Source organism: Myxine glutinosa, chromosome 2, assembly GCF_964187855.1.
Source record: "Myxine glutinosa chromosome 2, kmMyxGlut1.1, whole genome shotgun sequence".
NCBI classification, from domain to species: Eukaryota; Metazoa; Chordata; class Myxini; order Myxiniformes; family Myxinidae; genus Myxine; species Myxine glutinosa.
The window spans coordinates 91140655-91162326 of NC_136262.1; the positions used below are offsets into that span (position 1 = coordinate 91140655).

General features: G+C 42.8%; 1 protein-coding gene across 2 annotated transcripts in view; it reads left to right on the forward strand.

The window, feature by feature from the left end:
* VCP (valosin containing protein) overlaps window positions 1–21672 on the forward strand; it is a 99066-nt gene that overhangs the window by 35571 nt on the left and 41823 nt on the right. For both annotated transcript variants that reach the window (XM_068107770.2, XM_078771228.1), the window contains 4 exons: window positions 3236–3369; window positions 3462–3597; window positions 15242–15354; window positions 15484–15648. In XM_068107770.2, the coding sequence (XP_067963871.1) occupies window positions 3236–3369; window positions 3462–3597; window positions 15242–15354; window positions 15484–15648 (548 nt within the window). The remainder of the gene's footprint in view (window positions 1–3235; window positions 3370–3461; window positions 3598–15241; window positions 15355–15483; window positions 15649–21672) is intronic.

A 21672-nucleotide genomic window follows, 5' to 3' on the forward strand; every position in this document is an offset into this window, starting at 1 on the left:
TCGACGTGTGCATGTGCACATGTGCATGGATTTGCAAATGCCTGCCTGTACGTCGTCGTTTCTGCGCATATCGCATCGTCCAAAATTAAAGAAGCAAGCAACTTTGGCCGCTCGAGGAAAGACGGGGCATGCCTACGACTCGGAGGCGAGCGTCGATCCCCGGGGCGGCCGGGTTCACGGAACCCTGAGCTCGTTCATTCGTCACAGACGACTCGACACGACCACCGGTGAAACTGCTCGGACACGTTGGGTAAAGCACGCCTTGGTGAAGTGGGCCGCGGAGCCACTCGGCACACAAGCCACCTCACGGTCGACACGTCCGTGCCAGTCACCCCGTTCGAGGAGAAGAACCGACTGATAGAAAACAATGGAGGGACTCCCGAAGGGGAGCGGCAAAGATTCAGGGCGAAGCCGCAGCCTCCTCCAGTTATTTACTCGAGTTTTACGAATTACGGTGGTTGTCTTCATTTTAAGGCATTTTTAAGACATTACGCCCGGTTTACGTCAAAAACCGAGTTACGTCACGGCTTATGGAACCAATTAATGACGTAGCCCGGGGTATTACTGTATGTATATGTGTATGTATATGTGTATATATATATATATATATATATATATATATATATATATATATATATATATATATATATATATATATATATATATATACATATACATACAGTGATCCCTCGTTTATCGCGGGGGTTACGTTCCAGAACCCCCCGCGATAGACGAAAATCCGCGAAGTAGCGACCATATTTTTATTTTATTATTTATATATATTTTAAAGCTTTATGACCCTCCCCACACTCTTATTAACCTTTCCCATACTCTTATAAACACTTCCTATACTCTTAAACACTTTTTACACTCTTAAACATACGTAATTTTAACAACATATAAAATTCTAATGGGTACTCACCATTGAAGATACTGTAGCTACCCATGGGTTCCCCAAGCAAGACCAGCATCAGAATCTCCTTGCTCCAGCCGGTGACGTCACCGGCGGGGATCCCCGGCGCCAGAGTGGCTGGTCACGTGACCGCTAAAGCGTGCCGCGCGTGCAGGTATAATCAGCTACACCTGTTGATCACGTGACCACCGAAGCACGCCACGCTTGAGAGGCGTGGCTTTCGGTTTCTGGTTGTGCTTTATAATGCAGCCCGATAAACGGGCTTTTCAGTGTTCCCGAGTTGGTTTTGAGAATAAATATCTTCTCGGACGAGTTTGTGTCTTGCCCGTCATTTCGTCCGTATCAAGCAAGAGCCCCGGCTCTTCAATACTACAACTTGCGTGATGAAGATGATGATGAATTAGCTGTGCAGTACTGATGACGATGAAGGTGATGACGATGATGAATGTACTGCACAGCCAGAAAGAGCATTACAGTTACCCCATTACGTGGGTAACTAGCGCAAGTGGAAGCTGCCGCATCTGCGTTTTCCATACGCACGACTTTGTCTCTTTGTCTACTCCTACTGTACACTATGTACAGTATTTTATTTCTTGTAATATGTTTTAATTACTGTATTTTTCTTATTTTTTTACGTTTTTTAATTTTTTAGGCTAGAAAATGCTTATTTTACCACAAAAATATTTAAAATAATAGTATATAAAAATACATTTATACCGCAAAATCCCACGATATAGCGAAAAATCCGCGATATAATTTTACATATACTAGCGAGAAAAACCCCGCGATGTACCGAAGCCGCGAAAAGTGAACCGCGATATAGCGAGGGATGACTGTATATATATATACATACATACATACATACATACATACATACATATACATACATACTATATATATATATATATATATATATAATATATATATATATATATATATATATATATATATATATATATATATAATATATATATATATATATATATATATATATATATAATATATATATATATATATATATATATATATATATATATATATATATATATATATATATATATATATATCGGTTTTTTTCAGTTACTACGAACTATATTTGAATAGGTAAAGGTGGTACCGAACTATATTTCAATAGGTAAAGGTGGTACCTCAATAAGACCAGGCAGCAGTCAGAACCCCTGTAATGACAAATCACTCGGAGTGACAATTTAATCCTTTCTAAATATGTTCAATTGCTTTCATTTGCAAATTAGATCGTGTCCGTTTTGCATAGAAAATGAGATTCCTCCTCAAACTCGAGGACTACCATGGGAACACGATGTTTAAATAAAGGGATTTGCTTTTATCATTGATTTAATGAATACGCGTAGCATTAAATAATGGGTGCCTGGAATAAAGTTGTCATTGATTGATTTTGCATTACATATAAAGCACTAGAAACACACCCGGTAGCACTGTGTAATGCTTGGACATGCACTCCAAACACTCCCCCACCCCATGCCCGTTATGTAATTTTTTAAAGGACCCTTTCTCAAGATATTCATTTTCATGTCAACTTGTTGGTCCCCTACCGGTGTACACCGGAGGGGGACTATAGGTTTGCACTCCATCCCTCTGTCTGTCAGTCTGTCCGTCTGTCAGTCCGTCACGCAAAGAACAGTTTTCCGGACTTTTTTTCTAAACTCTTAATGCTAATGATTTCAAACTTGGTACATGGTTACCTCATGATACGTTACAGATCAAGTTCGAACTTCACGACGTTTCGATCATTTTTGACAAAGTTATGGCACTTTGAACTTTGGTAATTTTCCCCAACAGTTTTCCGGACGACAGACTGCTGGTAGGGGACATGTATTGCAGCGCAATACTCAGAATGCTTGTTATTTACTGCAGTTGTATTTGAAAACAGCCGTTTGTTGGCCCTTGACCACAAAGCCAAGCCATCCGTGTTGGCTGCTTGAAATATGGAGCTTGTGTATCTCCTAGTCATGTGGAGAGGAAAGCTGGCGTGTGGGTTCTAACGTGAAATTTTGTGAGAGCACTTTTTCCCCAGGTGCAAGGTATACGAAGTTGTGGGTTATTTGCATGAAAATACGGTAGTTAGGTTCGGCTTGGATGTGTACGTTGCCTGAACATCAGGCGCCCATCAACGCCCCAGGAACACATCTTTGATTTATAATGCTGTCAATGGGAAAATCTTTTTTGCTATTATGGTTGTATAGCGAGGAGTGCCAGTATTTGCTTTCCATAATTTATATTTGTTGAAACTGTACATATCATCTATTTTGTCTTTTTTCCCAACACAATTGGGGCCAATTTCAGGACCTGAGATAATGAGCAAGCTGGCGGGTGAGTCTGAGAGCAACCTCCGAAAGGCATTTGAGGAATCCGAGAAGAATGCTCCAGCCATCATCTTCATTGATGAGCTTGATGCTATTGCTCCCAAAAGGGAGAAGGTGAGTGTTGCCTGAAGCTGAAGCAAATGGAGGGTTTTTTGTTCATGGGGCAATGGAATGACCAATCATGGTATGGTACCTATTTTTTGCAGACACATGGGGAGGTTGAGCGAAGGATTGTCTCCCAACTGCTTACACTCATGGATGGACTGAAACAGCGATCACATGTCATCGTTATGGCCGCCACAAATAGGCCCAACAGTATCGACCCAGCACTACGTCGATTTGGTTAGTTTGCTGTTGTTGTGGTATTAATTTGACATCAGAAACACACAATTTGTATTTATCATCAGTAATCTTAACCGATGTTTATTCATAGAACGTAATTGCTTACCTGCAACGTAATTCTGGGGAGCTTATTGGATGGCGCGTCGTCCGTCAGTCCATGAACACTTACAATGTCTTCTCTGAAACCGCTGATGGGATTGTGACTAAACTTTACACAAATGATACATGGTATGTTGCAACTCAAGTTTGTTCACGGCATTAAAATGTCGTAGTCGAAGGGGATCTACTGGGGCTCAAAGTGGGTCCAGGCTTGCCGTCGCCCCTCCCAACCCCCCCCCCCCCCCCCCCCCACTAAAACTGAAATGTTTTTTCAGCCCACGCTAAATACTCCTATAGTGGAGACGCCAAAAGTATTCCTGAACGTTGAAACACTGAATACTGTACTGAATACTGTACATAGCTTCACCTACCTGTACAGTACTGCCAGATACCAACTCTCTTGATGCTGAAGTCAGTAAAGGTGTACAAGCAGCCTCTGCTGCCTGCAGCCGACTGGAAGACCCCGTCTGGTCTTGGCACAATAACAAGGCTTCCACCAAGTGCAAACTCTACAGAGCTGTGGTACCCAACATCGCTCTTGTATTCGATAGAGACCTACACCTTTTACTGTCGACACACAAGGAAGTTCAACACAGTTCAAAATCGCCACTTTTGCATAAGATTCTTAACATCAAGTGTCATGACAAAGTCATCAACTCAGAGGTGTTGAAAATGGCCAACATGACATGCGCAGAAGCCCTTATCACAGCTCAGGTGTGCAGGATAGGCCATGTAGTCAGAATGGAAGATGATCAGCTCCCAAATATACCTCTGCATGGAGAACTTCGTGTGATGAAGGTTGTTGTTAAGTTTCATTGCAATTGTGTGTGTAGTTTCAGAGAAGACAGCAAATACCTACTTTGGGGGTGGGGGTCAAACCTGGACCCACTTTGACCCCCGGTAGATCCCCTTAGACTGTGACATTTTAATGCCGTGAACAAACTTGAGTTGCAACATACCATGCATCATTTGTGGTAAACGTTCTGTAGGATGGCAGAAACTCCGATTCAAGGATGTTTTGAAGAATCACCTGCTTATGTCAAATATGGCAATCACTGATTGGGAGGAGGAAGCCCTAAATCGCAAATCCTGAAGAATCACCTGCTTATGTCAAATATGACTCACTGATTGGGAGCAGGAAGCCCTAAATCGCAAATCCTGGTGAGCCTTATTCTCTGCCATCCCAAAAGTTGTGGACACTAAGAGAGAGCAAGAATGCAGGAGAGTTTGAGAAGGTAGTTTATGCTCCGGCACCTTGATCTACCCCTTATGCGGGAGGAAATCATTAAACAGAGCTGGTCTCACTGCTCATTCTCGCTTCAAACACAGGTCAGAATACCCTCCAGTCTTCCCCGATCCCTCAATGGACAACCGATGATGATTATTATGCACCAATGTTTGTTCATGGCATTAGAAAAATCGTGGTATTCAGGGATCTACGGGGGAGTTTTAAGTTTTGTATTTATTCTAGTTTTGTATTTTGAATTAATTTTCTGAAATTTGTAGAATTTGGTTTTCACTTGAAAGTTGTGGGTTATGATGTGTAAATAAAGGTGGAAATAGTCTGCTTTAATGCAATTTAATTCCAGGCTATAGACATAGAGCATGGAAAGGTGAAAAATTGAAAGGGGGTGTAGACTTTCTATTGGCACTGTGTGGATGTAGATATGTATGTAAGTCCCTCACAAACAAACACCAATCAGATCTGAGGATCTGGTCACATGACAGGGGGATGTGATGTGGTTACGTCTGTGATATCATTATGACGTACGACGGCTGACTTCACACACCACCATTTTGATTTTATGCTGTTCAGGCTGAACATACAGTCACGTGAAAAAGTAAGTACACCCCATATAAAGTTTTGACTTTTTCAACATATTTCAACATACAGCTATTTGATCTTCATTTCAACAATATTGATCGATAAAGGTGATATAATAGAACAAATATCATGAAACATTTACATTTTGTTGTCCATTGTATAATTTCAATCAACAAAAATGCAAATTTCGCATGTGGAAAAAGTAAGTACACCCTTGGCTCTAATAGGTGGTATTGCCCCCTTTGGCAGAAACAACCTCAAGTAGGCGTTTCTTATAACTGTCTACCAGTCTCTGACATCCACTGGGAGAAATTTTTGCCCACTCCTCCATGTAGAATTATTTCAGCTGTGCGATGTTTGAGGGGTTTCTTGCATGCACAGCTCGTTTCAAATCCCCCCACAACATCTCGATGGGATTTAGATCCGGGCTTTGACTTGGCCATTCCAGAACCCTCCATTTCTTTCTTTTCAGCCATTCCTTGGTGGATTTACTGGTATATTTAGGGTCATTGTCATGTTGCCAGGTCCACCTTCGGTTGAGCTTCAACTTTCCGACAGATGGCCTCATATTATTCTCAAGCACCCTCTGGTACAATGAATAATTCATAGTGGATTATATGATGGAGAGCTGTCCAGGCCCTGATGCAGCAATGCTGCCCCAAACCATAACATTTCCACCACCATGCTTTACAGTTGATATCAGGTTCTTGTGGTCAAATGCTATCTTTGGTTTTTGCCAAACATGTCTTCTGGTACTGTGGCCAAATAGCTCTACCTTTGACTCATCTGTCCAGAGCACATTGTTCCAGAAGTGCTGGTCTTTGCCTAGGTGTTCATTGGCAAACTTTAGTCTTGCCCTGATGTTCTTTCTGGACAGCAAAGGTTTCCTCCTGGCACACCTCCCATGTAGATCAAATTTGTGCAGCATCTTTCTAATGGTAGACTCGTGCACTTTGACATCAACAGTGGCAAGAGCTACCTGTAGGTCCCGTGATGACATTCTGGGGTTCTTAGAGACTTCTTTCAGCATCTTGCGGTCTGCTCTCGGGCTGAACTTGCTGTGGCGGCCTGGCCTGTACAAGTTGGCAGTTGTTTGGAATCTTCTCCACTTGTAGATGATCTTCCGGACAGTCGAATGATTGATTTCAAATTGTTTGGAGATCTTTTTAAATCCCTTCCCAGACTCGTAGGCATCTATAACCTTCTTTCTGAAGGCGTCAGAGAGCTATTTTGATCTAGGCATGGTGACGCTGCACACTTCAACAACAAAGAGCAAACCAAACTAAATGTCTTAGGTTTAAATAAGACAGGTTCCTCCAAGATCCTCTCTAACGATGTTCTAATCATTTGCACCTGAGCTGGTGCACCTGATTCTAAATTTAGGTATTTGAAATAGTGATAAATCTTGGGGTGTACTTACTTTTTCTACATGCGAAATTTGCATTTGTTTATTTAAATTATACAATGGACTACAAAATGTAAATGTTTCATGATATTTGTTGTATTATATCACCTTTATCTCTCAATATTGTTGAAATGAAGATCAAATAGCTGTATGTTGAAATATGTTGAAAAAGTCAAAACTTTACATGGGGTGTCCTTACTTTTTCACGTGACTGTATTGTCAAACCTGCAATTGCCATGCTCTACCTTTACTTTTTAGCTCACCTGCAACCAAGTTCAGGGGAGCTTATGCGATGGCGCGTCGTCCGTCAGTCCGTAAAAACTTGCAACTTCTTCCCCAATACCACTGAAGGGATTGTGACCAAATTAGGCACTAATTATTTTTGTTATGTTGTGACTGAAGTTTGTTCACGGCATTTACAAAATCGGTGTCTTAAGGGGGTCAACCAGAGGTCAAAGTGGGTCCAGGTTTGACCACCCCAAAATAGATATTTGCTTTCTTCTTTGAAGCTACACACACGATTTTGATGAAACTTAACCACAACCTTCACCATCCGTGCAGTACCAAAGTTTGCTCACGGCATTAAAAAAAAAATCAGGCCCTCAGGGGCTCTACAGGGGAGGTTGCCCCCAAAATAGGTATATATGCTTTCTTCTCAGACACGACACAAGCAATTCCGATGAAACTTGTCCACAATCTTCGTCACCCGTGATGTACCAAAGTTTGTTTATGGCATTAAATAAAATCGAGTCCTGAAGGGTTGGGTCTATTGGGGGGGTTGACCCCCAAAATAGGTATTTTTTTGTTTGTTTAAAGTCTTATGATTATGTTAGTATGATTCTACATGCTGCCCTGTCTTCCAGCAACCATTGAAATTGGTTTGAAATACCTTTAGTCATTGTAGTATACTGTTTATTCTACCAGGTGAGCACCAGGGGTATTGCTCCTATGTTTTCTTTCAGTGTGAAACACAAACAACCCGATTGTTAAAATGACGATCAAATGTCAAAAGCATAGGCATTACGGGTCTTCCAACGCCACAGTACGTATAGACCTTAGGCTTCATGCCTCACCTTTGGGCAAATTAGCCCATGTTTCTTAATACAGTAGTATCGTTTTCGTAATAATATTGATAATTAAAACTGCGAGTAGTGATGTCCTGGGGACCAAAACGCCCCATTCTGATTGGACAAGTGCATTACGACGCCATTGCCAACGACAGCCCAGACCCGATTATGCAAAGTTTGAACTGAATTGATCGAAAAGTGGAGGAGGAGATGCATTTTCGAGGTTTTTCATGAAATCCAATATGGCTGTTATGTCCCGTCACCTATGGCATCATCCTCAGGGAATACATCATTTCAAGTGGCATACTATAAGTGGTCCAAGTTTCAACTAAATCAATCGAATAATGGAGAGACGTTTCAAAGGTTTTCATCAAATATGGCCATTGGCCACTGGCCACCATGTCATGTGACCTATGACCATAGAGTTATATTATAGACTAGAGGGTGTACTCGCTATGCCGCGTACAGAATCCAGCCTTGCCACCATGGAGACCCGGCCGCCATGTTTTTTGGGGGCAACAAGTACACGGATGCTCACATGAACGCTATGGTGTCTAAGAACGAGTGGCCGTTTGAAGTTGATTTTTATTATTTGTTTCTTTTTTCTTTAATCTAAACAAACAATATAGTCATTGTCACTATTTATCATACATTAAAGCACCAATCTTGATTGAAGTTGGCAACCACATGAACGAACGAATGATACATTTATTTACCTAAAAAAAAAAAGTTCTATTTTCCTGATTTATTAATGGAGTGTAAAACAGTTGATTATAAAACACCCATGTTAAAACTAAGTTATACTCGGTCATCTGGACATACACTAACAGGAATGGGGGCACAATCACACGTACACGCTGATGGTATAAAACTGCATCATAAAAAACTAAGACACAGTGACAAGAAAGGTCACTTTCATATTTAATTTAATTCATTGCAACTTCATTTATAATTCAAACCTTAAGTTAAAAAAATAATAATAAAAAAATAATACAAAATCAGCCAAAACCAACCAACCAGCCATCCACCCAACCAACAAATTAATATTCTGGAGAATTTTTCCGTCAGATTTGTTTATCTGTAAAATCACGAAAATTGAAGTGAGGAAAAAATCAAGAGTGAATTGTAAAACCTGACCAAAAAAATTAACTTTACTATTGAGGCCTACATGTATTTACTTTTACTTTTGGTCTGGTTGAGATGATCGAGATGGTCGAGATGATCTGGGACAGTCTGGGTCCGAGATGGTCTGGGTCCGACTTGCCTCAAAACATTTCTGTAGTATTGTAGGTGTTATCAGTCCATCAGTCACGATCATGATGATGGCCAGATGACAGACAAAAATAAACTCACATGTTTGAAGTTTATTTTTAGTGTAAGGCCTAGTGTAATGCTTGGCCACAATGGCATGACTGGAAAGGCCTTTGTTCCAAAGATTGAAAGAGTTGCAAAAAGACATCAACCTGTCATGCCTGTGCCTGTCTAGCCTTACGAGCAGGGATGTATGGCTCTCTTTTACCATGGGTCTTATTGTAAGGCGACAACACTAAGACCCATGACATAAAAGAGAGCCATACAGCCCTGCTTTTTGTATGCCTGTCCGCCACTCTCAATGAATCTGACCAAATTCCGACCAAAATTTCTACTTTTAAAAAGAAAAACAGAGTTCTCACCTGTGAAAACTAACATCCTTCTTCTGGTTTCTACGATTTCAGTATCTCTCTCTCAATGCAATCTCTTCACTTCCATGGTGACCAGTGTGCGAAATTAACGCCAGCCCGACAGCCCGTAGCTGGTAACTTTTGTCCCGGGCTGGTATCTTTATTGAGTTGCCAGGTCTGGATAGATTTTGCCCTACACTTTCGTTTAAATTCGACTTTTTTCTGTTGAAAGTGCATGTTTCCCTCAAATTAATACTTTTTTCTGCGTTTGCAAATTGTTTTTGTTTATATCCTGGGTCTGACATTCGACGCCATTTATATTTTCTTTCGTGGTATTTGATTGGATGTGCCATTCGAGCGAGAGCCAATGAGGATAAGCCTTATATACGGTTCGCTGTATAGTACGAAACGAACTCCGTTGGTCAAACGGAACGGAGCTAAATTAACTAATATACGAAACGGAACTAATATGCTGTATGCGGGAGATTTATGAATGACTATAGATGTAGTATACTTTATGCATATAGTTCCCACCAATAAGAAGATTTCAAAATGCTTTCCTTGGTGGTATGACAGCATACAAGTTACATTTCATGACACGCCATTCCGTTTCACGCACGAGGTTTGTTTCGTAGTTTGATATGACCGGAAATTGTGTATGTATCTGCTTCTTCTTCTTCACTGTCGAAGTCGGGAAACCCTGATCAGTCTCTGCAACAATGTGGCCTTGACACTGACTGCGAAGACGTGGTTCTGGATGACATTGAGGACTTACAGGCTGCCGTGGAAGATATGTAAAACTAACAAGAAATGTGGTAGATCATAGACCGACTATTAGACCTCAAGTTTTTCTCAACTTTGTATTACTTTAACTCACCATCAAGTTATCAACTGTGACTGTCCTGCACATGTTGATCGATCTATGCACAAACTTTTAATAAAATTTCCTCACTTTTCTGACAATAAAACGTATTTGGTGTCATGAAAATATGATTCACTAGTGTTTTTTAATTTAATTATTCGAGAAGACCTATAGTTGCTATTAGGTTTTTAGGGAGTTTATGCCTGAACACCTAAAATGCACCAATTTGAGTCCTTATTTTCATCTCAGTTCTTCAGGCTGGTAACTTTTTCTTCGGGCTGGTAACTCTCAAAAGTTACCAGCCCAAATGGCTGGTAACTATATGCCCCAATTTCACACACTGATGGTGACAGACAGCTTAGAGACTTGGAGTACTTCAAAAAAAGTAATACTTAAATTTTTTGCTCACTGGTATCTCCACCCAGGTCATGTTATCCTCTTCAACTAAAGTATCAAATAAGCCTGGCTACGCCGCTGTTAGACTCTTAGTCTTGTTTCTCTTGTGGGGTTCGGGGGAGAGGTCTTTTTGTGGGAATTAGTACTATGGCCATGTTGATTAAATGCATATTAGCTAGACATAGCTGAAGTATAATAGTTTGTAGACATGTCATTAACTGAGCTCTCTCATTCTTCCTCTTTCCTTGTAGGATAAATTAAACGAATCCATGTCAAACTTGTAATTGAGAGTTTTCTGCCTTTTTGTTGTTTTTAATTAACTAGTTATGTCACTTGGCAGATGTCTGCTTTTTGCCTCAAAATATAGGTAGGAGACCTTATCTGGCAACCCAAAAACTGGATAGATCCAAAAGCGTCAGAATTTTCAAACTCCACGGTTCTACAATTGTTAACCCTTTCATTCTGAAAGGTTAATTATTCGCAAGCCTTCTGAAAAGTTAATCGCCCCACTGAACTTGATCTGTGGGGAAAAAACGTATTGCACAGAAGGGACGTTGCATAATCAATAGAGACAAACCTTTGAAGTGGTGTGTACGTCTGATTCGGCATCATCGCATTGTGCTCTATAGTTTTGTTTGTATAATTGTGTTTGTGGAATACCCCCTGTATCGTATTCATGTCTACAATGCCTTCAACATCTGGAAAGACTAGTGGTGCTTCGAAAAGGTAGCATTTATCGCTCAGTATCAAGCAAAAGTGGAGTTGTTGCGGAAGTATGACATGGGTGTTTTGGTGAAACGCCTGAGTGAGGTGTATGGCTTTGGTACATCGACGATATAAAGAAATAAAAGGAGCAGATATTGCAATTTTATGGGGAGAGTGAGGTGCCCAAGCTAATGGACAAAAGGAAAACGTTACATCAGTCGGAGACCTGTGACATCGATAATGTCTTGATAGAGTGGATCAGACAGCGCCGTTATACCCTTGGATCGTACAATAATCATGACACAAGCGAAAACTTTTCATGTCCCATGCAACATGCGGGTACCTGTTGTGACTTGTCTTCAGTGAACTGTAATTACTGTAGAAATACAGTAATCCCTTGTCAGACAACCCAAAGAAAGAGGAGCATTTGTTAAGTGAATACAATAATATGCATTGACTTTTTATTTATCTTCCCCAATATTACTGCACATTATTGTAAAAATATTATCTGTATCATAAGTATTGGATTCAGACCAGGTCATTCTACTCTGAACATGCTGCTTCTGCTGTCTCAACAATGGATGGAGGTCCTCAATGCTAAACAGGAAATCAGAGCTGTCTCCCTTGACATATCCCATGCCTTTGATACGGTCTGGCACCCCACTCTGCTCACCAAACTCTCCTATGGTATCCATGGAAATCTCCACGCATGGCTTGCGGACTTCCTCTCTAGTTGTAGTCAACGTGTGGCCCTGAATGGGTTTCTCTCATCTCCCCTTCCTGTTCTGGCTGGAGTTCCCCAAGGTAGTGTTCTGGGCCCTGTGCTATTTCTGGTCTTCATCAATGATCTCTCCGACTGGATAATCCTCTCTATCTCTTTGCTGATGACTCCACTCTCTGCCGCTCCATTCCTCATCCCTCAGATCGGCAGTCTGCAGCCTCCTCACTCTCTGCAGACCTGGACAAAATCAGACTGGTCAAACAAGTGGAACATGTCTTTCAATCCTGACAAATCTCACACACTTATGATGTCTCTCCGAAAAGACCGACTGGAGAACCCTCCCATCCACTTTCTCAACAATCCTCTCCAAGAAGTTCTGTCGCTCAAGCTTTTGGGTCTCACTATCTGCCATGATCTTTCTTGGGAAAACCACATTTCCAAGCTGGCCTCCAAAGCCAGTCACCGACTGGGTATCCTCCGTCGTGCGAAGTCCTTCCTCGGCACACCTGAGCTCCTTACCACACACAAGCTTTCATCCGCAGCTCAATGGAATACTGTTCCCCCCCTCTGGGCCGGTGCTCCTGCCTCACACCTAGCTCGGCTCCATGCTGTTGAAACCAAAGCTTTCAGAATTATTGGAATCTCCTGCGATGAAGCTAACTCCGAGGGCCTTTCACTCACTCACCGCAGGCAGGTTGGTGGTCTTTCTGTCTTCTGCCGACTCCTCTCCGGCCTTGCTCCCCCAGCTCTCTCTGTGCTCTGTCCCCCAAATATTCCTACAGGTCGCACAAGATCTGCCAGCAACCCTCTTATGGTTAAACTGCCAAAATCTAGGCTCTCTGCTCACCTTCACTCTTTCATTCCCCTTTTCTCCCCCACTCCTCTGGAACTTTTCTCCCCCACTCCTCTGGATCTATCTATCTTGCCTCTGGAACAAACTCCCCCACTCCCTTCAATCCCACTCCTTCCTCCAGGTCTTTAAAACAGCTGTTCACCACCTCTCTTATCTTCCCCCATCCAAAACCTTGATCTTTTCTACCCCCGCTAATTTTCTCTTTTCTACCCCCGCTAATTTTCGCCCCAGATACGTTTTTTTTTTTTTTTTTTTTAAATTCCAACTTCGTTCCTGGAAGTCCATGCAGTGTCCATATGTTTTATACCTCTCCCACCTCCCCCCAAGCCCTCTCCCTCCCACAGTCCTCTCGATGTCCTTGCTCTCAAATGTTGTGTTTTGTGTCCTTCCCCCTCTCTCCCCATCTTGTCTACCACTCCCCTTATTTTGTGGTTTGTGTGTCGGTTTGACTTTTTGTGTGATTAATTTTAGCTCTTTCACGAGCCTCGATCTTGTATACAAAATATATATATATTGTACATGATTGGTAGAGGGACCCAAAATCCGGCAAATCCCAAAAACTGGCAAGACCAATTCCCCATCCTTGCCGGATAAGTGGTCCCAACCTGTAGGTTAATTTATAAAGTTGAATAACGAAGGTTTTTTTAAAACTCAACTGGACTATGTCCAGCTGAGTTTTTGTCGACACCCAGTGTCCGTCATCCGTCTGTCGTCTGTCTGTCTGCCTGTCTGTCGTCTGTAAACAATTCGACGTCTACGCTCTAAAAGTCACAAATATTGATTAAATTTGATGAAACTTGTTATGCAGCATCTTAAAGACATAAACTAGTTTGGGATTGCATTTGGGCGTTGCACGCCCAAAAATTGGTGCGGCAGGGCGGCCATATTGAAATATCAATTTTTGTCAATCTGGTACTTCATAATGTAGCTAGAAGGCTGAAACTTGGTGTGTAGGCAGTATGTAACATCTATTGAAATATTCAACATATCTTGATTCAATACCATACGTGTATATTGTTTGACCAAGTATTTCTAAATAAATTAAAGTCTGAAATCTGAGAAAAGTAATTGTAGTTTTACTTTTCATGCCTCACTTAAAACTCAATTTTTTCTAGTTTCCTGTTTAAACATGAGATACCTTCAACGTTACTGTAGCTCTTTAGCACATATAAACTATATAGTTTGTGGTTCTATTATGCATATTCTAACCATATTGATATAGACCAGTTAAGTTCAGGTTCCCTGGAACCTCTTGTTTTTTTTTTTGTATGAGTATTCCTCATGTATGTATGTATACTTCATGAGTATTCCTCATGTCATAGCAATCGGAGAGGAAGGGAGTTTAGATGGTGTGGCGGTGGAGGTATATATGGGCATTTTTATAGATATTCTGTTTAAAAATATGTATTTTTAATGAGTTTGTATATGCACAGTTTGTTTTATTACTCTGATTTTAAATATGCATTAAATTTCCACTGATATGCATGGAGGATCTGATTTACAGAGGGCAGCAGATTCACAGACAGAGGATGAAAGGGGATTGGAGACAGAATCATCACACAGGTGGAGTTGGATTAGTGGCAGAAAGGAATGGAGCCAGGAGACAGCTTGCAAGGGTAGAAGAGTGCAGGAGTGGTATTGGTGAATATACTGTATGAACAGCACTTTTTAAAGGCTAGGTAGGAGCACAGACAGACATGCAGTCGGTTCCACAGATTGTCAAAAAATGCCATTGCTAATCAAAAGGTGTTCCCAGTGGAACTATGGAAGGAAGATATTTCCCAAAGTTTTTCAAAAACTGTGTTATGTCTTTATCTCTACTCGACATGTTTTCAAAGTAAGTTGCTGTATAAATTTAAAATGAATATCGTGCTTTTAAATAATGAAATGAAATATTGAATATAAAATGTAAATTTTTACATCTTGATTTTTTTTTAACTTGGGGAGATGGTGGTGGGAGTCGGTTTTGGAGATTTTTCATTTTCAGACATGAGTTCAGACCTCGACTGACTGTCAAGACTGATTCAAATTGTTTGCCATGTATCTACAGGTCGTTTTGACCGTGAGGTTGACATTGGCATCCCAGATTCAACTGGACGCTTGGAGATCTTGCAGATACACACAAAGAACATGAAGCTTTCAGACGATGTAGACCTTGAACAGGTGAGGTTAACAATTTTCCAATTATTGAAAAGTGTTTTTTGGGGGTTTTTTTTGGTCATGAATTATAATGGTGATGAAATGACTTAAATAAAATGGATGTGTAAGACTCATGATTTCCTAATGTTTCAGATTGCCAATGAAACACATGGCCACGTTGGTGCTGACCTTGCAGCCTTGTGTTCTGAGGCAGCACTGCAAGCTATCCGCAAAAAAATGGATGTCATTGACCTTGAAGATGAGACTATTGATGCAGAGATTATGAACTCATTGGCTGTTACAATGGATGACTTCCGGGTAGGTGGTGACAATGAGCTGCCATTCTCAATGATACACTAAACGAGTTTTGAGAAAATATTGTGTTTCAGTCACAGAGCTTGTCAGATTTGAACAAGCACCAGCATGATAGCCTGGAGATGTGCACACATCTTTCGGCTATCTGGCCTGGGTTTTATTCTCGACAGCAAGAAACTGTCACCCTGGTGTTTCACATGCAGAGTGATGCATCAGTGTGTGCGCTGTCCCTCATAAGGATGTGAAGCCAGATGACTCCTATGCTAAATAATACCAATTGTTTGTGGACATTAAAGATTCCACGATGGATTTTGCCAAGGGGAGGCGATTTATCACCGGGCACTCTGGCCAAGTTCCAAATTCGTGCCACCTTCTGTTGAATGTCAGGTTTGCCCAGCCAGTTCATGTATATTTGTGCCAAAAACGTTTCCTCGCTGACCCCAAACGAAGGTGTGAATAATTGGTGCCGTTAAAAGCAATAGTTGGAGTTTCAACATTTAAATAGTGGTACATATTGGTTGTGGGAGATCTGAAAACCTTATCCTTTTGTGAAATTTGGAAAATGGCAATAATGCGAGCTGCCAAAGTCAGTGTTTTCAAGTGATCTGTGTCTTAGTTTTGTGTGTTCCTAACATCATTTTATTGCAGAAGGTGCACTTCGTAAAATCGACTTTATCTTTCCCAGCTGATAATGTTTACTTTATCATACATAAGCTGAGCAGGATAAAAATAAATATAGTCTCACAGAAAATGATTAGAGAATTGTTTACTGTGGGTTCCTGGAAAATCCGTGAATAGCGAAACCGTGAATAGCGAGGCATAGTTTCAATGGAAAAAGGTGGGGATAGGTTCCCGAGTCGTGAAAATCCATGAATAGAGAGGACCAAACAGCGAATGGCAAGGCAAAATCCGTGAATGGTGAGGCAAATCCAGAGAATGTCGACGATAATCCGTGAAGGTCGATGAAAATCCCATGAATGTATGCCATGCCACTGTTTCAATGCCCCTGAAAAACTGGCTGCGAATAGGAAAAACCCCCCCCCGCAAATTCGTGGAACACGGCCGCGAATAGGAAACGAATGAAAACCCCCCAATTTCGCGGAACACGGCCGTGAATAGGACAAAAAACATAGGGGCAATACCCCTTACCCTCACCTGGTTAAAAAAAACCAGTATACTTCACTGACTAAAGGTATTTAAACCAATTTCAATGGTTGCTTGAAGACAGGGCACCATCTAGAATCATACTAACATAATCATAAGACTTTAACAACAAAAAACAGCCTATTTTGGGGGGAAACCCTGCCTCCCCCAACCCCGTATACCTCCTCAGACCCCCATTTTTCTAATGCTTTGAACAAACGTTTGGTACATCATGGGTGATTAAGGTTGTGGTCAAGTTTCATCGAAATTGTGTGTGTAGTTTCTGAGAAGAAAGCAAATATCTATTTTGGGGGGCAACCCCCCCAGACTCCCAAAGGTGCAGATTTTTTTTCATGCCGTGAACAAACATTGGTACAGAATGGGTGATGAAGGTTGTGGTCAAGTTTCATCAAAATCGTGTGCGTCGTTTCAGAGGAAAAAGCAAATATCTATTTGGGGGGGGGGGGGGGGGGCGGGTCAAATCTGAATCCACTTTAACCCCGGTGAACCCCCTTAGACCCAGATTTTTAATGGCGTGAACAAATTTTAGTCACACCACAACAAATATTTATTTATTTTTTTTTTTTTTTTTTTTTTTTTTTTTTTTTTTTTTTTTTTTTTTTTTTTTTTTTTTTTGTATACAAGGTCGAGGCTCGTGAAAGAGCGAACATTAATCACACAGAAAGACAAACCGACACAAAAAACATATAACATAGGGAGCGGTAGACAAGATGGGGAGAGAGGGGGAAGGACACAAACACAACATTTGAGAGCAGGGACCGAGAGACATGGAGACATCGAGAGATCTGAGAGAGGGCGAGGGCTTTGGGGGGGGGGGGGGCGTGGGAAGGGGGCGGTGGGAGAGGTATAAAACATATGGACACTGCCAGGACTTCCAGGAAAGAAGTTGGAATTTCAAACAAGGTGGATCTGGGGTGAATTAGCGGGGGTAGAAAAGATCAAGGTTTTGGATGGGGGAAGATAAGAGATGGTGGTGAACAGCTGTTTTAAAGACCTGGAGGGAGGAGTGGGATTGAAGGGAGTGAGGGAGTTTGTTCCAGAGGCGGGAGAAAAGAGGAATGAAAGAGTGAAGGTGAGCAGAGAGCCGAGATTTCGGCAGTTTAACCATCAGAGGGTTGCTGGCAGATCTTGTGCGACCTGTAGGAATATTTGGGGGACAGAGCACAGAGAGAGCTGGGGGTGCAAGGCCGGAGAGGAGTCGGTAGAAGACAGAAAGACCACCTACCTGCCTGCGGTGAGTGAGTGAAAGGCCCTCAGAGATAGCTTCATCGCGGGAGATTCCAATAATTCTGAAAGCTTTGGTTTCAACAGCGTGAAGCCGAGCTAGGTGTGAGGCAGGAGCACCGGCCCATAGGGGAGAACAGTATTCCATTGAGCTGCGGATGAAAGCCTTGTATGTGGTGAGGAGCTCAGGTGTGCCGAGGAAGGACTTCGCACGACGGAGGATGCCCAGTCGGCGACTGGCTTTGGAGGCCAGCTTGGAAATGTGGTTTTCCCAAGAAAGATCATGGCAGATAGTGAGACCCAAAATCTTGAGCGACAGAACTTCTTGGAGAGGATTGTTGAGAAAGTAGATGGGAGGGTTGTCCAGTCGATCTTTTCGGAGAGACATAGTAAGAGTGTGAGATTTGTCAGGATTGAAAGACATGTTCCACTTGTTTGACCAGTCTGTGATTTTGTCCAGGTCTTCAGAGAGTGAGGAGGCAGCAGACTGCCGATCTGAGGGAAGAGGAATGGAGCGGCAGAGAGTGGAGTCATCAGCAAAGAGATAGAGAGGATTTTCGAGAGAGTCAGAGAGATCATTGATGAAGACCAGAAAAAGCACGGGGCCCAGAACACTGCCTTGGGGAACTCCAGCCTGAACAGGAAGAGGAGATGAGAGAAACCCATTCAGGGCCACACGTTGACGACGACTAGAGAGGAAGTCCGCCAGCCATGCGTGGAGATTTCCATGGATACCAAAGGAGGAGAGTTTGGTGAGCAGAGCGGGGTGCCAGACCGTGTCGAAGGCACGTGATATGTCGAGGGAGACAGCTCTAATTTCCTGTTTGGCATTGAGGACCTCCATCCATTGTTGAGACAGCAGAAGCAGCATGTCCAGAGTAGAGTGACCTGGTCTGAAACCAAATTGATGATCAGAGATCAAGCCATTGGAGAAGAGGAAAGATTTCATATCCGAAGCAATGATGGATTCCATGACTTTGCTGATAATTGGGAGAAGGCTGATTGGTCTGTAGTTGCTAGGATCTGTTTTTGCACCTTTTTTGTGCAAAGCGGTGATGTTGGCTGATTTCCAAGCAGATGGCAGTTGACCTTGAGCAAAAGAGAGGGTGAAGAGAACAGAGAGAGGGTGAGATAGAGCAGCAGAGCAGGATTTTAGGACCCGTGGGCTGATGCCGTCGGGTCCAGTTGCAGAATCAGAGTCGAGGGTTGACAGAAACTTTTCCACCTTGTCAGGAGGAAAGGACACGGAGTCCAGGAGCAGCAGGGTACGACTGGGTATGGTGGGTACAGAGAGGGATGGGTTTGGGACACAAGATTTAGAGGCAAACACAGAGTTGAGGCATTCAGCTTTTTCACGTGCGGAGTCAGCTGTGTAGCCGTTTGAGGTAAGGGAGGGGATGGAGGGGGAACAAACACCAGAAACGGATTTGACCAGACGCCACCAGGATTTGGAAGAGGGAGACAGATAAGAGAGTTCGGTCTTGAGAACGGAGAGATATTGTTTCCTGGCTCTCCTGAGGGTGGACACACACTTGTTTCGGGCTTTGTGAAAGGAAATGAGATTTCCTTCCGTTGGATTTGCTTTCCAGGAGACGAAGGCAAGTTGTTTCTGGGCAACAGCCTCACCACAAGATTCCGTGTACCATGGACGGGAGGAAGGGTATGACAACTGAAGACGAGATGGGATAAATCTGTGCATGAGAGAGAGCAATTTACTTTGGAAGAATTCCCAGGATGAGTTGATGTCAGAGGTGGTAGAGATGGGAGACCAGTCCAGATGATTGATGGCTGCTTGAAGACCGTGCCAGTTGGCCTGAGTGAAATGCCAGACTCGTCGACGCTGAGCAGGCTCCCTGAGGATGGTCAGAGAGATGTCCACTTTAACAAGGACATGATCAGATGATCCGATCGGAGCAGAAGAAGAGCAGCAGACATTTTCAGGGAAGTTAGTCATAACCAAGTCCAGAAGAGAAGATGTTCCGTTGACTGAGATCCGGGTCGGGAAATTGACAGATTGTGTCAGTCCCAGTGAGTCGCAGAAGTCCTTTGCTGAGGAGCCATGGCTGGTGAGAGAGGTACCCACACCCAGCCAACTGGCATGATGACAGTTGAAATCACCACATATGAGGAAGAGAGAGTTGGGATGAGTAGATAGAAGTTGGTCCATATCATCAGACAGCGAGATGTAGATGGAGTCATCACTGTTTGGTGGACGGTACAACACACATATGAACAAGAGGTGGGAGCGAAGGGGAAGCCGTAGCCAGAGGTATTCCTGGGGGTGAGGTGGAGAGAGTGCAGTGCAGGGCGAGTGAGGAAGAGAGTTTTTGATAAAGATAGCAACCCCGCCTCCAGGACGAGGCTCAGGTCTATCATACCGGAGGAGGGAGTAGCCCGGGAGAGATACTATGGAATCAGAGACATCATAAAGGAGGAAAGTTTCTGTTAAGCAGATCACGTCTGGTTTGACAGAAGCAACCTGTATGGAGAGATCAGTTAAGTTTGAACGAAGGCCCCGGATGTTTGAGGTCCATACCGTTAATGAAGAGGAAGGGGGAGCATCAGATACAGAACAGGGGGGAGGAGGGGTAGGGTAAGATGTGGAAGAGGTGGAAGAGGTAGGGAGAGCTGTTGAAGGTGTGTCAGAGATTTCAGAATAGCTCGGAGAAAGGGAAGGATGGGGCGGACAAAAGGTTTGATGGTGATTGGGTGAGCCACAATGAGGTGTTATTTGAGGAGGGGGAAGAGCGAGGCAGAAGGTTGGGGGAGATGGAGGTGAGAGTTTGAAGGGGGAAGAAGCGGGGAGGACGCTTTGAGGAGGGGGAGTGAGAGGGGGGAAATTGAGAAGCAATGAGGGTGGGGAGATTTGAAGGGGAGGGGTGAGGGGGAAGTTTGGGAGGGAAGGGGCAAGGGGAGGGATTTGAAAGGGATGGGATATGGGGGAGATTTGGAGGGGAGGGGTGAGGCAGGAGTCTAGGAGGGGAGGGGCGAGGGGGCGTCTTGGCGGGGAGGGGTGAGGGGGTCGTTTAGGAGGGAGGGGGCAAGGGGGGAGATTTGAAAGGGATGGGTGATGGGGAAGATTTGGAGGGGAGGGGTGATGGGGAAGATTTGGAGGGGAGGGGTTATGGGGAAGATTTGGAGGGGAGGGGTGAGATTGGATTTTTGAAAGTGTACGATTTATGGGAAACGAACATTTATTGCAAAATGAGTTGCTTGTGACCTTCGAGTTAAAAATACGTTTAAGGACGCTGGATGGAGGATGGAGTGCAGGAGAGTTTAGGGAATGTAGAAAAAAGGCACTATAGGAGATGGATATTTTTTTTGGGATGAATTGATTTGGTGAGCAAGTCGAAAGCAGCCTTTTAAAGAAGAAGAAGAAAAAGGTGTTATAAAATATGACGGAATACATAACTTGAGGGGAAAGTGTAAACATTGAAGGTTAATGAGTGAAAACTATCTGGGGAAATGGGGGAGAAACACGTGGTCAAAGAACGAACGAACGAATAAGAATGAATAAACGAATGATAACAGAGAAGGGAATTTTTTTTTTTTTTTTTTTTTTTTTTTTGAGTTGAGATTTACACAAGGAAGTAGGCTATGGGTGAAAAGACTGGGAATACAGAGAACGAAAGTTATTGG